Source organism: Oncorhynchus gorbuscha, linkage group LG12 (assembly GCF_021184085.1).
Source record: "Oncorhynchus gorbuscha isolate QuinsamMale2020 ecotype Even-year linkage group LG12, OgorEven_v1.0, whole genome shotgun sequence".
NCBI lineage: Eukaryota > Metazoa > Chordata > Actinopteri > Salmoniformes > Salmonidae > Oncorhynchus > Oncorhynchus gorbuscha.
This window is the reverse complement of record NC_060184.1, coordinates 37057492-37073894: the sequence shown is the minus strand read 5'-3', so window position 1 is coordinate 37073894 and position 16403 is coordinate 37057492. Positions and strand designations below refer to the sequence as shown.

The window sequence follows — 16403 nt, the reverse complement described above, 5'->3', positions numbered from 1 at the left end:
TGTTGGAAGCAATTTTGTAGATGACATCGCCGAAGTCGAGGATCAGTAGGATAGTCAGTTTTACTAGGGTAAGTTTGGCGGCGTGAGTAAAGGAGGCTTTGTTGCGGAATAGAAAGCCGACTCTTGATTTGATTTTCGATTGGAGATGTTTGATATGAGTCTGGAAGGAGAGTTTACAGTCTAGCCAGACACCTAGGGACTTATAGATGTCCACATATTCAAGATCGGAACCATCCAGGGTGGTGATGCTGGTCAGGCGTGCGGGTGCAGGCAGCGAACGGTTGAAAAGCATACATTTGGTTTTACTATCGTTTAAGAGCAGTTGGAGGCCACGGAAGGAGTGTTGTATGGCATTGAAGCTCGTTTGGAGGTTAGATAGCACAGTGTCCAAGGACGGGCCAGAAGTATATAGAATGGTGTCGTCTGCGTAGAGGTGGATCAGGGAATCGCCCGCAGCAAGCGCAACATCATTGATTAGTAGCTCATGAGGCACATGAGCTACTAACAGTTTACTACACAACATACACATAGTATTACTTTCTTAGCTACAGTATACATAGCTCTCTGGCATATTACATAATTTATGCAGCAGCATACAATACTTTTTTAGACTCACCTTGTTGTGCTGTGCTCACTTGAACAGGAAGATGGTGCGGCGGTCCTTCTTGTGGGCATATTTTGTCATAAAACTTTGTCATCAAAGTCTGGCATTCTCTGGATTTATGGTTCTTTCAAGACAACTGAGAACTCTGAAAAAACAAGGTCGAATCATGACGTCAGTGATCTTCAAGCCGGGGCTCTAAAAAGAGGCCAGAGTTCCCGACTTGGAATTCCGAGTTGGATGAACGTTCAAAACGTATTTGACCAGTCGGAGCTCGTTATTTTCCGTGTTCCCAATTGTCTTGAACTCACTGAAGTCTGAGATTTCCCAGTTCAGAGTTTCCAGTTGTTTTGAATTCATGCTAGATTGACAGCATGGACAATGTGTTCAACCTTTTCTGGCCCATGATGTTGAATGTTTATCCTTTTAAGCATGGGAAAGAGACCCTTAAACCCAGACTTGGACCACACACCCTCTCCACTGAATAGCAGGCTAGTGACTGCTTTGCAACGCTTGCAGTTAGACACTGATTCCTTCTAAACCACTCATTGTTGAATCTGCGATTTCTAACTTGTTGTGTAACGTTTATGTCCAATGGCCGATGAGCACCGATGCATTTTATCTGTAATGTCTCTCATATGACAAGGATAGAAAAATATTTGCCAGTAGTGATTCATGATGATGACTGCTTGCTAGCAGAAGTATGATGTTGACATGATCAGTCCAATCAAAGCTATGGTAGATATAACGTGATTTGACGTCACTTTACCTGTGGCCAATGACCTTGAGCCTTCTTGGATGGACACTTCTAATGTAACCCTATGGCAGCACCCAAGGGGCTTGAATTTTAGAGCTCTCCTCGTCGATTTTGTGGTGACGTATTGTCCGCGTGAGTGAGGGAACACTGAGCCAATCACTGCACAACTAGAGAACATTACCAACCCCTACGCTCCGTATTTTCCTCTTGCTGCCCCACCACCACAGAAAGCACTAAGCTAGGCTGAAACATCTGCATTTTGGAGCTGCCTTACTCAAGAAAGCAAAAAAAGAGACCATGTTTGTATTATTATTTTTTACATTGTTTGCAAACTGATTTGTGACACATTATCAATGCCAAAATATCATTCAAAATAGGCAACAAAGAAAAAAATTCTATTTAGATAAACAAGTGAGGCTCAGAACAGTTGGCCCCACCTGCCCTGAATGACGGGTGACCACTGGTTCTTCTAGCCTACTCCCATATGCTTGATACATCTGGTAGTCCTTAGGGCCCTCTGTCCCATGTACAATTAATTATTTAAAAATATGTACAGTATAGCCCTTGTGCATATGTAGACAATATTTCTATAACTGGTCATTTAAAGTCTGAAATCCAACAGACACTGTGGGTTCATAGAAAGATACGTTGACAATTTCTATTGTGACAAAGTGGTGACACGTCAAACACAGGCAGACCCAGAGCTGAGGAGTATTTACCCTTTGAATTCCCTCTTCCTTTCTGCCCTTTCTAAATATGAAAAAAAAACATTTGTCCTGTTCACATCTGCGTTGTTATCTTTGGGATGATTTGCAATGAGTCCTAAATGGCTGTGAAGTAGAGCAGAAAGAGGGAAATGCTGGGATGGGGAGCGATCCAGGGAGTGTGTGTGTAATGAGTCTGACTTTTCGAAGTGAACTCCAGCTGACTGCGCATCCTCATTAACTTCCCACTAGAAAACATTTGTAGCGACATCCACTAATGGCTAAGCTGCTTGCAACATATAACAATAATGTGGCTTAAACTTAACATCCTGCAATTGACTCAAATAGACTGTTAAACCCTGTAGATATGAAAGGAACATATACACTCAGTTTAACCAATGTAGTAATTGCATCGTCTTCTGATAGGCTAGGTGGAATTCTTTGCCATAATGCTTGGACCTATTCAGGCTTTTCAGATCCACGGGACAGACGGAGTGCACGGGGGAGCCTGGTCCCAGATCTGTATGTGCGGTCTTGCCAACTCCTTCCAGATCACAGGAGGTTGGAGGCACCTTCATTAGGGAGAACAGGTTCGTGGTAATGACTGGAGCGGAATTAGTGGAATGGTATCAAATACAGAAAACACATTGTTTCCAGGTGTTTGATGCCATTCCATTTGCTCCGTTCCGGCCATTATTATGAGACGTTCTCTCCTCAGCAGCCTCCACTGTTAGAGATTAAACCGATGTTGGACCAAGCTAGCCTAGGGGGGTAGGAGCTGGAGCTCCGTTTGGGATTCAGTGTTACTGTCGTTCTCTGTGATAGTGTTTTGTCACCCTTCTCAAACGACCGTTTAAAACAGTGTACTCCGTGTTGGCGTTAATAACAACACAAGCCAAGCCTCCAGCTCTCATACCAAGTCGTTAGACTCGGGTGAAACGAACAAAACACAAGGGGTACACAACCGCTTTAGGACAGTTTATCCTTTGTCAATACCATAATAAATGCAGAGAAATATGAAGATGTAGGTTATAAAGACTTGACATACGACATGCTGATACTGTAAATAGGATTCATAAAACGGACATCATGGAGTGTGTGTGTGTGTGTGTGTGTGTGTGTGTGTGTGTGTGTGTGTGTGTGTGTGTGTGTGTGTGTGTGTGTGTGTGTGTGTGTGTGTGCGTGTGTGTGTGTGTGTGTGCGTGTGTGCGTGCGTGCGTGCGTGCGTGCGTGCGTGCGTGTGTGAGAAATGTAACACTCATATACGTTAGATAAGTATTCACCCCCTGACTAAATACATGTTAGAAACAACTTTGGCAGTGATTACAAAGGTGAGTCAGCTTGGCTTAGTCTCTAAGAGCTTTGCACACCTGAATTGTGAAATATTTCCCCATTAATCTTTTCAAAATCATTCAAGCTCTGTCAAGGTGTTGGGGTCATGGCTACACAGCAAACGTTTTATCCTGAAAAACTCCCTAGTCTTTGCCAATGTCAAGTATCCCCGGGTGATACCATGATGCAGCCAACACTGTGCTTGAATATAAGGAGGCAGTTACTTAGTGATGTGTTGTGTTGAATTTGCTCCAAACATAAGGCTTTGCATTTAGGCCAAAAAGTGTATTCCTTTACAATCACCAATGGCCTCATGGTGACATCCCTGAGCAGGTTCATTCCTGTCCTGCAGCTCAGTTCAGAAGGACGACTGTATCTTTGATGCGTCTGCGTGGTTTAATATATAATCCACAGCATAATTATTAATTTGACCATGCTTAAAGAGATACTCAATCATTTGATTTGTTATTGTTACCCATCTACCGATCACTACCCTCCTTTACGAGGCTTTTGAAAACCTTGCTGGACTTTGTAGTTGGATCTGTGCTTGAAATTCAATACTTGACTGAGTGATCTTACAGATGTTGTATGTATGGGGGACAGAGGAAGGGGTAGTAAGTATCCTTACCTTGTGCGAGACGAAACAGCTCATAGGGCAGGACCCTATCTTCTGTTTCTATAGCGTGAGGCCACTGAGTTGGTACACAGGAAGGGGTAGTCATTAAAAAATCATGTCAATTCCTCTTTCGCACATAGTGTGTCCATGTATCTTATGTGATTTGTTGTGCCAAATTTGACTACTGAACTCATTTAGGCTTACCTAAACAAAGGGGGGGAATACGTATGCAACTATATTTCAGTTATTTCATTTGTATTCATTTGTAAACATTTGCACTATTTTCTTTTCACTTTGACATTATGGATTATTTTGTGTAAATCAGTTAAATCCATTTCAATGCCACTTTGTAATGTAACAAAAGGTGGAGAAAAAATTCAAGGGGGCGAATACTTCTGATACCCACTGTAACGGTGAATATTGACCTGTATCGTGTGTCAGAAGAACATGCACCATTCGGAGTGAGAGTGCTCTGTGGCATTCAGAGAGATGCTGATTCAACTCTCTCTTATTCAGGAGAAGTCAACACTGAGTGATACTTCTCACTACTGTTAGGGAGTTGAAATACAAATACCTGTGTATGTTTTCAAGTGGAATTCAGATAAGCATAAAAAGATGGTGGTATTCCATTAATGGCCTTCTCTCTCTCTCTCTCTCTCTCTCTCTCTCTCTCTCTCTCTCTCTCTCTCTCTCTCTCTCTCTCTCTCTCTCTCTCTCTCTCTCTCTCTCTCTCTCTCTCTCTCTCTCTCTCTCTGTACATCTCTTTTTCTCTTTCTTTGTAAATCTCTCTCTTTGTACATCTATTAACAACAATGGGAAGAAAATTACACTAAATCCCCATGAATCCTTGCTGCTGTTCTGTCCGGCGGCGTCTCCACACTTGCCGGCGCTTGGTGGCGACGTCGAAGCACGTGACCATCATGACGTTGGCCTTGCAGAGGTTAACCTTGCTCTCCAGCCTCGCCGTGACCACCTCTAACGCTTCCAGGTGTTCCAGGGAGTCAACCTCAAACGTCTGCCACAGGTCAACTACACAAACACAACACAGTGATCAGTGATGACTGGCCAGCAAATTAGCATGATCAAAAACGGCCTATTTCAGCTAGGCATCATCTTAATAAAACATGAACTACAGAGGCCTCTCAGGATCAACATTAGCCACACAACACCCTTACAAATACACCAGAAAAGGACATGAGATAAGAGGAGAGGCAATCGGGGAAGGGAATATCTTATTATACCGGTTCTATGGCAATACGAAGACTCCATGCAATGGCTGCTATTGCATTGGTCAATAATGAAAAGATGATTGTTCACACCTTGTAGTCTAAGTCCAGTTGCTTAGAGAAATAAACTGACTAGTTAATGAATTGCTGATTACTCTATAGTAAACACTTACACTCTTGGTTCCATTTCCCTGGCTCCAGCATGAGATTCTGTTTGGCCAGCACCAGCTCTCTCTTCAGGCTGTTGTACTTGGCTCTCACCTCTTCGATCCTCTGCTGACGGTGCTCCAGGAACTTGAGTTTGGCACTGAAGCAGGCTATTCCCTGTTAACAACAACACAGCCAAGGACAATGAGAGCTTCAGCTACACATCCATTTACACAGAGAAGAGCCTCTTCAGAACAACAAGCCTCATATTATGGATGCAAGCCATTTTCTTAGGTTAGTTCATAGTGTATATGTATTGTATTTAAATACAAACGTATATACAAAAACATGTTTTTAATCGAGCACACAGCCATGCAATCTTCATAAACATTGGCAGTAGTATGGCTCGTACTGAAGAGCTCAGTGACTTTCGACGTGGCACCATCATAGGATGCCACCTTTCCAACAAGTCCATTTCTGCCCTGTTATTGTGAAGTGGAAACGTCTAGAAGCAATAATGGCTCAGCCGTAAAGTGGTAGGCCACACAAAACGGGACAGCCGAGTGCTGAACTGTGTAGCGTGTAAAAATCATCTGTCCTTGGTTGCAACACTTACTACCGAGTTCCAAACTACCTCTGGAAGCAACGTCATAACAATAACTGTTCGTTGGAAGCTTCATTAAATGGGTTTCCATGGCCAAGCAGCCGCACACAGGCCTAAGATCACAATGCACAACACCAAGCTTCAGCTGGAGTGGTGTAAAGCTCACTGCCATATGACTCTGGAGCAGTGGAAACAAGTTCTCTGGAGTGACAAATCACGCTTCATCATCTGCCAATCTGGGTTTGGTGGATGCCAGGAGAACGCTACCTGCCCGAATGCATAGTGCCAACTGTAATGTTTGGTGGAGGAAGAATAATGGTCTGGGGCTGTTTTTCAGGACTAGGCCCCTTAGTTCTAGTGAAGGGAAATCTTAACGCTTACAATGACATTCTAGATGATACTGTGCTTCCAACTTTGTGGCAACGGATTGGGAAAGGCCCTTTCCTGTTTCAGCATGACAATGCCCCTGTGCACAAAGCAAGATCCATACAGAAATGGTTTGTCAATATCACTGTGGAATAACTTGACTGAATTACACAGAGCCCTGACCTCAACTCCATCAAACACCTTTGGGATGAATTGGAACACAGACTGTGCCCGACCTCACTAATGCTCTGTGGTTGAATGGAAGCAAGTCCCAACAGCATTGTTCCAGCATCTAGTGGAAAGCCTTCCCAGAAATGTAGAGGCTGTTATAGCAGCAATGGGGGGACCGACTCCATATTAAGGCCCATGATTTTGGAATGAGATGTTCGATGAGCAGTTGTCCACATACTTTTGGTGATGTAGTGTATGTATGTATGTACTGCACATGGACTTTATACATGCAATGCATTGTATGCTTGCATTGTAAGTTTGCCATTGTTCTTGAGTTGTGTTTGGCTATTTATGGTTTTGTACACAAACTCAAGAATAGCTCTGATTTCTCCTGATTAACTAAACTAAACATGTATCCAAGCCTATCCTCAAACACCCACTGACATCTTGTCCCCTCACCTGTTTGCCTGCTCCTCCTCTCCTCTGCAGCCTATCCACGTCATCTATCTCATAGACCTTGATCTCGTAGGCCTCTGAGATTCCCCTGTCCACCCAGCGAGACCTGGGCCCACTGGCAGACCTCCTCAGAGATTGGGACATGCCATTGGACAGATGTCGCGGGTGTGAACCTACAGGTCAGATGAAATGGAATAAGATAGTGTAGAGCGGTGCAGAGCAGTGTAGTATAGAGTAGTGTAGAGTAGATTAGTGTAGAGCAGTGTAGTGTAGAGTAGAGTGGAGTAATTCAGAGCCAGGGAAGGCATGAGACTGTAATGAAACATTTTATCTTGTGAAGAGACAGCCTTGAAAATGTTAATCTTGTTTCAGTCATAAAGGAACCTTGGTTCCTGCCTGTGCTTGGTAAAGATATGATGGGGAGGCAACATGACCCCCTCCTTAGGATCATCTGGCAGAATGCCGAGAATATGTTCTATAAGTTAAGATAAGAGACGGTGCCAGACACATGCGGCACCAACCCTATGGACTATGTCTATGTAACGTGTCTAACAGGACTGCCCCGGCAGAGCTCCTGATAGACCAATATGGTGCATCAAGTTTGTTGGAACCTCTCCAGTTAACTGTTAATAAACAATGATTCGTTTAAGATTGACTTTGAGTGTCCCTGTGTAGAATTTCCTTGACAATTTGGTGTCAACGAACAGGATGATTGATTCTGCCTGCGTTGCTTTCCAGTGGGGGTCTGCTAGGAAAACCGCTGGCAAGTTCTATGAAGTGCGAGGGAAATTCTCTCCTGACCAAAAGAGGATGAGACCCGCCCAGACCCTTACTGTGAGCTGCCCAGGAGGAGACACATCACCTGCAAACAATTGAGGGACTCAGCAACTGAAGTCAATTTAAATGAATTTGTATAAAAATAGGAAATAATTATAATAAAACCAATTAAACTAAACATAAAAATGGAGGAAGGTACCCCCAGTCCTAAGTCAAGTAATAGCACGAAGTGAATGTGGATGTGAGTTGTGTGAGTGTAGTGAATGCGGATGTGAACGTTTTATGAGTGTGGAAAGTAATAAGCTGATTGAAACTGGGAAAATAACAAGATTGAAATTTGGATATTAAGAAATATTATTGGATTTGTAGCCTTAGGTTTAGTTAACAGAAAATCATGTTCAACATTCATTGGTTCTATTTATAGTTTTATTGGTTAGGGATAAATCAAGTCTCGTACCTTTACCAAAAGTCTGAGACTTTATTTCTCAGACCCTTTAGACAGTCATACAATGCTTTAAAGGGACCACTCTGAATATTTATCAGAATAGTTTTTACAACATTTACTTACGTGTGGGTGTGCAAGTCGTATATTTGTATTATTTTTCTCCATTGTTACTTTATCAAATATCTAGTAACTGTCACGACTCCTACCGAAGGTGGCTCCCCTTCCCGTTCGGGTGGCGCTCGGCAGTCGTCGTCACCGTCCTACTAGCTGCCACTGATCTTTTCCTCCCCCTCCTTGTCTGTTTATTAGTTACACCTGTTGTTAATAAGGTTTATTAGTTGGGCTTTTTACTAGCCAGCCGGCCCGCCTGCTGGGTGTGCGGGATTGTTTTATGTGTACTCTTTGTACACGCATGTATATCACAGTTGTCCGTGTACGTGAGCTGTTTTGGGACTGTTTAGTTCCCCTGTGTTTTGGGGCATTTGTTTTGAGTGGCGTCTGTTTTCACCTGGTCGGTGTATAAAGAAGTAGCCTACTCTGAACTCTCTGTCTCTTGCGTCTGACTCCTTCCTCCACTACACCCCGAGCATTACAGTAACCCATTAAACTCTTCATATGTTACTTTATCTCTAGTAATCCATTATACTTTTCTTCACCAATTCCTCCTTTAGACTAGTCTTCTAATCATACAGATGTTTAGATATTTACACCATATTTACACATCGGGAATAGTATTTCTCCTTTCATATCTCTCACATGCACAAATTCCCTATTCAATACAGATCATCATAAATGCCTACAGACATCCACACCACTCATGTGCATGTTCAACGACTCTAAATAACACCTTGTGCTATTATCAGTGGTTCTCAGACCACGTAGACTATCGTTACACACGTGCTATTCTAAAGGACAGTGGCGGCTCAGGTGAGAGAAATCGGGACATTATCAAGGGCGGCTTCAGGTGAGAGAAATCGGGACATTATCAAGGGCGGCTTCAGGTGAGAGAAATCGGGACATTATCAAGGGGCCAGCCAAATGCTAGACCGAGAGTGCCGGGGGGGAGGGGGGTGGTCAACCATGCCAGTAATTGATTTAGGCTTACCCAAAATGGTTTATTTGGGGTATCAGGATGATTGTGGAGGTCTGCACACTGCGGAATCTAGAGTACTTTAGACTAGAAATGCATTGAGATACTGATATGTCATTAACATGCCACTCGCCACAAAAGCTCCAGCTGAAATGTTATTTCCAGAATCCATAAATGAAATTGTGTAATGAAGCATGTGGAATTGTATGAAGCGAAGATCTTAAGCCATGGTTTTGCAAGTTGGATTGTACAACCCAGAATGGAGGGTTTGAAAGTGTCCGTGTTTTTAAGCATTGATTTTGTTTACTTACTACTTTGATTGTAGATTTTAGCTTTAGTATGATGATTATGAAAGAAATTAGATTCACTCCCGTTAATTTAAGTATAACCTTTATTTTAATTTTGTTACAATGATGCATTTTGATATAGAAGCTAAAAATCTAATGCTTACCTTAAAATGTAATGATTATTAAGAGGATGGAACATTTTATCTTGTGAAGAGACAGCCTTGAAAATGTTCATCTTGTTTTAGTGTCATAAATAATCCTCGGTTCCTGCCTGTGCTTGGTAAAGATATGAAGGGTGGGCGACATGATCCCCTCCTTAGGACCATCTGGCAGAACACCAAGACTATGTTCTATAAGTTAAGATAGGAGATGGTGCCAGAAACATGCCAGAACCAACCCTATGAACTATAACTATGTACTTGTCTGTAACCAGTACAATACAGGTCTAACGGGACTGCCCTGGCAGAGCTCCTGACAGAAGTTCACTATGGTGCATCAAGTTTGTTGGAATTTCTCCAGTTAACTCTTCTCCAGACCTCCCTGTTAATAAACAATTATTAATTTAAGATTGACTTTGAGTGTCCCTGTGTAGAATTTCCACGACAAGACAAATACAAGCCCCACTAATATCAAGACTATTTTTACTTGACAATTCAAGCACTTTTCTCCTTGGGCTCATTAATTAATGATGTGACCTAGATAAAGTCTTTGGAGGCAAATAAGAGGACAGTAAATGCAATGGATAGTAATCTGTGCAATACCAATGAATTACATAAAAAGCCAATATTACTGTACAATGCATTACAATTTGTGAAAATGCACGTCACACACATAGCGCTGTTCCTCACTTCATTGCACATCCATGTTTTTTGTAGTTGTTAACACAGAAGACTTTGTTCACCAAATCCACAGAGCACATTCCTGCTATTTTAACACAACACAAAATGCAAAGCAGGAAACATTAATCACACACTTGTAACTACAGCGACTTACAATATGACCAGCGGGTAAAACTGGTTCAAATGCAGTCATTACCAGGTCATTTCAACCAGTTTTGTCCAGTTTTGCTCGCTGGCTGTGCATTCAATTAAGGAATTACCCAGATCAGATCTTACCGTTGCTGCTCCTCCTTTTGGGGTTCCTCTCACTTCGGGCCACACTGATCATAGAACAGCTCTTATTGCTGATAGAGTCTCTGTTGGATGTAATGCTCCCTGTGGCTTCGCTGTCCCTAACCATGCTCTCATAGCCACTGCTCACCACGCTGTTCCTATTGGTCAATAACGCTGTCTTACCCATGGCCGGGGGCAGCTCCCCGCTCAACACACTAGTGACATCACTGGCGTGCCCGCTGAGGTGGTTGGGCCTGCGAGGCGCTGTTACCCTGGCATAGGGTGAGGGTACAGGGTGAACAGGATGAACCTCTCCCATGGATCTACAGGCAGCTCCAGCCGCTGCTGCCATCTTGTCTAGAACTAGTCCTCCGGAGGCCCCACCAGAGGGGTAGGGCTCTCTGCCGATCTGGAGGAGCTCTGAGATGCGCCCGTTGATTACCCGGACGGGGGACTTTGCTATGAGGCGTGGTGGTAGGGTCTGGGGCGAGGGGGTCTGGTTTCGGCTTAGAGACTGGGTGGACCAGGGTGGACCATGCTCATTTCTCTTCCCATCAGGGGACAGACTGGCGCTCCTGTTGATGGACTGACGGAACGCCTTGGGAGAGAAGCTGAGGTTTTTGGTACTGGGGATGGGGATGGATATCCGGCGGACCTTAGGGCTGGTCATCATCAGTTTCCCCACCGCAGAGAGCTTAGATCGGCTGGTTCTAGGAGACTGGAGGGCTGTGGAGGTGGTGGTGTTGGGCTCAGTTATAAAGGTTGACTTGTTGGTTTTGGGAGAATGGGCTGTGTAGGAGGTGTTTTTGTCAGTCAAGGGAATGGACCTAGGGGCCCTCCTGGGGCTCCTGCTGGCCCGGGTTAGGGTGGATTGGCTGGACTCCCTTTCCCAACTTCCTTTGGAGCCCTTGGAGCTCCCCATGGAGCTCACAGAGGATAGGCTACTGCCTCGGTCCAGAGTGTGGAACTCTAGTGGTATTCTACCTAAAGAGTTGGTCCTGCTTGCCAACTGCTCTAGTTTAGCACTGAAGAGCCTACTGCTTTCCTCTATGGGAGATTCCAGCTTGCCGCTATCATATCTAACACTCCGAGTGGATGGCTTGGGCTCCAACGGTGAACTACTGGCTGTGCTGAGAGGACTGTTACTAGTTCTCTGTCTCTGCTGCTGCTCCAGGCTGTACTTCCGAGCTGGTGAGAAGGGGAGAGGGAGGCTCTCCCTGGCACAGGAGAAGATTCCCTGCCTGGCTGAGGATGGCCTCCTCTCCAGGGTCACCCAGGGACTACCAGGGGTGGATGATGTAACGTCTGGGGCTTTATCTTTATACTCCTCGCTCATTACATAGCTCTCCTGCTTGTTGATATTATGCCAACCTCTTGGTAGACTGGCTGTTTTGTGGTGGGTAGCTGCAAGGTAACCAGGGATACAATTCTCTGGTGTATTCCTGCTCCTTTCACTACTGTCCCCTGGTGTCTTTGGAGTAATTAGGGAAGATGGAACAGGTAAGACCCGGTCATAACAGGTTAGGGAACAGGTGGTGAACTCCCCTCCTCTGGGATAGCTCCTTTCTGCTTGGTTACCACTCCTCCCTCTGGCCCTATTCTCTAATGACATCATCTCATAGCAACCGGTCTCCTCCCAGGCATGTGTGTCACATGATGCAATACTATTAGTTTCACCTGGGAAAGGCATCAAAACACTCTCGTTGGTATTCTTCTCGTGATTCCTCTCAGTAATATAGAACGCACCTTCTGTCTCCATCGCCGTTTTACTTCCTGAACCTTTTAGATGATCTCTCTTCTCGGGTTCAGCATAAGCATCCGCTCGCGTGAAACGGGTGTTAGAAACCCCTCGGCGATGACGAGACCCCTCCGCATCACTACTCCTACTGAGGTCAGCGAGCGAGGGGTTTATAAAGGAGGGCAAGACCCGGTTCTCCACCCTGGAGAGAGAAGACATGGCTTTGGGTTTGGTGTTGGCTTCCACAGCCATGATCTTAGTGGTAGTAGCAGGGTCCATCGCCTTGATAGTGGAACCTGTAGAATCTTCACTAATGTTACTGATAATCCTGATGGGAAGGGAACCCAGTACTGACCCTGAAGAAGCCTGGCCAGAGGAGGAGTGGGCATCCCTGATCCTGATGATGTTCCCTGCCCGGCCTCCTCTCTCCAGCGCCCCGCTGATGGTCACCTCCTCCACCATGGTGAACACCAGCTCATCCTGACCCGTCTGGTCCAACGGCTGCTGGACCATGACCGTGATGGTGGCCTTCATCTCCTTCAGGTCTGACTCTGTAGTAGGCTGCTTGGAAAGCTGGGGAAGGATCATCTCTCCTAGGAGAACACTGGTAGCCAAGGAGGAGGTGGTGGAGGATGAGGGGGAGAGGAGGGATGGAGAGAGAGAGGGGGATATCGGAGTGCTCTTGCCCGCCGGAGAGGTCCTGGTCTGGTGTTGCAGCAAGCCAGACCTCCCTGGGTATCCAGCTGGCTCCAGAGGCAGAGGAAGAAGAGACAGAGGAGGATGAGAGCTTGGCACCGGGCTGATCTGAGTGTAGATGTCACTGTGCTGTGGAAGAAAGCTGTACTCAGGGGGGTTGCCTTGGTTCTGGCAGGCTGGATGTATACTGATAGAGCCACATGGGTTTGGTTGGTCCTCTTTGGAGCTGGCTGCACTTCCCTCCTCACAGTCATACAGACCAGAGTCCTCTCTCTGAAAACTGTCGACCGGAAGACTGCCATCTGTCACCCGGCTCTCTTTCTCGCCCACAATGGAAAGCTCACACCACTTCACCTTCATATTCAGTAGTTTCAAGGAGGTATTCTCCACAGTCTCAGTTCTGCCTAAGCCATCTTGGGGGACTGGAAGGGACTCGGTCATGGCAGACGGTTCTTTTAACGATGACTTGGTAACTGTTTCGCTGACGCCGATGCACCCGAGTCGCTCCTGCAGCTCTGCGAAAGTGTCACACTTAAGACTTAAGTTCCTCTCACATTGGCCCACTTCTGCTGTATTCTGAGGAAGTTGTTCTTGGATGATGCTCTCATTCTTCTTCTTCTCTCCCTGCAGTCTGGGCATGATGTTTAGAAGGTGCTGCAATAGCTCTTTCTTTAGAGCAGAAAGCTCAGCATCCTCCGATTCCGCTTCAGCCTTATTCTGGTGTAGAGAGTGGATAATGGGGGTAAACTCCGGCTGGCCCTGGCCCTGCTGGGTCAGCTCCGCACTGGGCTGCTGGACCGAGCCATCGGGGTTGACGTGGATGACCGTGTCACAGCACTGGTTGCTGCTGGAGTGGTCATCCAGCAGATCGCCACCGAGCCTGAGCTGGGGCAGGTCACTGAGGTCAGAGTCCACAGCATTGGTAGAGTGAAACGCTCTGAGAGAGAAGGGACTACTCCCTCCACTCCTCTCTCTAGTCAGACTTCTACCACTGGGAGAGCAGGATGTTGAATACTGAGAGCGAGAGAGAGCGAGAGAGAGAGAGAGAGGTCAAAGTTAGTGATCATTTTTTTGCCTCGCCACAAAACAAAATGCTACTAAACTGCTTCAATTGTTTACTGTTAGGCCACCCAAGGTTAATTGAATACCACTTTTAACAATTCTTGGCACCAAGAATGTAATGGTAAGTAATCTATAATTCAGTAGACATACGTTTGCCTTCTTCTGTGTCCTGCGAATGCGCGAGGAAATTTGGACAGTGGAGAGTGTCTCTGGGAAGTGTTCTGGTGAGTCAGTCACATGGGCCAGCACGGTCGTATGACAGTTAATATTACCCAGAGACTCCTGTAGCAGCATGGTCACTTTACTATCTCTGTGGTGAGCACAAAATACAACCATCCTCATCATCACCGTCCACATAACACGTACATATACGTACAATTATATGACATACCAGTATTAAAGACTCAATTTCATGATCTACTCTATTGTTTTAAATTGAAAGTCTCCAGTTTCTAACCTGTAGGGGATGTTTTTGTTTCCATTGTTGAGTAGGGCCAGTATAACACTGCCCAGTTCAGACTCAGGACGTCCTGTTCTGCTGTCACTGGTTCTACAGGTCCCCTTTATACTGTTAGCCAGGTCTATCATGATCAACCTGCTATGACCCCCTGGTACTGAGAGAGGGAGAGGAGTGGAGAGGGAGAGGAGAGGAGAGGAGAGGAGAGGAGAGGAGAGGAGAGGAGAGGAGAGGAGAGGAGAGGAGAGGAGAGGAGAGGAGAGGAGAGGAGAGGAGAGGAGAGGAGAGGAGAGGAGAGGAGAGGAGAGGAGAGGAGAGAATTCACTAGAGGAAATGAAGGGCGGAAAAACTGAGATCACCAGAGAGAATAGTTGAGAATAGAGCAAAGAAAATAATAAAAAATAAATCCAAAGTATTCCAAGTATTGTTAGAAAACAAATGAGGTACAGTTTATTCAGTCAGCCGTATGCAAATGAAGTCTCCAGATATTAGCTTGATAGCTTACTCACGAGTCCGTACGGTGACACATACAGTGCAAGCTACGTACAGGTCACTGACCAATAAGAAGAAGGAAAAAATACGAACAAAAATAAAGAGCGTACAGACATTTTTACTGTCAGTGTCTTGACAAAGTACTCTGACTGAAACGTGGACACAATAGGCAATGTGCATAGGTAATAACCTTATTTCCTACACACCGTAGATACAGGGCCCATATATATCTCTATCTGATCTATATACGGAATAGCATGCCAGAGTTATCTTTTCTACAATGTACAGAAATAGCCACCTTTGCCGCTGCCCTCTGTGAGCTGCTGTTGGACGTGCAGAGTAAAAAACATATGGGAGTTGGAGGAGGACGATGGTGTGGTGATGTCACTGCGAGCTCCACTCGTCGGGCCGCCGGCACGGTGGCGCGATGCGATGGCTGCATCCAGCAGGAAGGCAGCTCTCTCGGCGTTGGGGGCAGATACCACACTGTGGTGCCGAAGCTGCATTAGAGGAAGAGATCATACTTCACTTTATTTTATATTTGTATTTTATTTTCACGACAGAACATAGATAATGTATGTAGAGAGGGAGAAAGGTCGGATAGAGGTACAACGGCACAGAGGGGGAAAGGGGGACTCCGGGACAGACACCGGCACAGCAAGGCATGAATATAATATGACGTGTTGTTCAATGTGACAATGCCAATGTAATTTTGTAACAGGGATTATGTACTGTAATTAAGTTAAATCCCACTCCCTGGCTCTTCTGATAATGCATCTGAATAAGGAATGAATTAGTGTTGTCTAATTCCTGACTGTGTTAGTACCAAACAAAACAGTAATTATATATAAGTAATTATATACAGTGCCTTCAGAAAGTATTAACACTCCCTGACTTTTGCCACATTTTGTTGTGTTACAGTCTGAATTTAAAATGGATTAAATTGCTATTTTGTGTCACTGCCTACACACAATACCCCCTTAATGTCAAAGTGGAATTGAAAAAATATATATATTTTTCGACATTTTTACAAATGTATTAAAAATTAAAGGCTGAAATGGCTTGAGTCAATAAGTATTCAACCCCTTTGTTATGGCAAGCCTAAATTGTCACGCCTTGGTCTTAGTATTTTGTGTTTTCTTTATTTATTTGGTCAGGCCAGGGTGTGACATGGGTTATAGTGGTGCGTTTTTGTCTTAGGAGTTTTGTGGGGTGTCTACGTAGTCTATGGCTGCCTGAGGCGGTTCTCAATCAGAGTCAGGTGATT

General features: G+C 45.0%; 1 protein-coding gene across 1 annotated transcript in view; it reads right to left on the bottom strand.

Annotated features, from left to right (window-relative positions):
• Nucleotides 1–1728: 1728 nt before the first annotated feature.
• LOC123990962 (kinesin-like protein KIF26B) overlaps nt 1729–16403 on the bottom strand; it is a 36646-nt gene continuing 21971 nt past the window's right edge. The window contains exons 9-15 of the mRNA XM_046292023.1: nt 15435–15636; nt 14645–14801; nt 14338–14497; nt 10695–14139; nt 6984–7153; nt 5410–5560; nt 1729–5039 (exon numbers count right to left, since the gene is read on the bottom strand). Of these exons, the coding sequence (XP_046147979.1) occupies nt 4840–5039; nt 5410–5560; nt 6984–7153; nt 10695–14139; nt 14338–14497; nt 14645–14801; nt 15435–15636 (4485 nt within the window). The 3' untranslated portion in view covers nt 1729–4839. The remainder of the gene's footprint in view (nt 5040–5409; nt 5561–6983; nt 7154–10694; nt 14140–14337; nt 14498–14644; nt 14802–15434; nt 15637–16403) is intronic.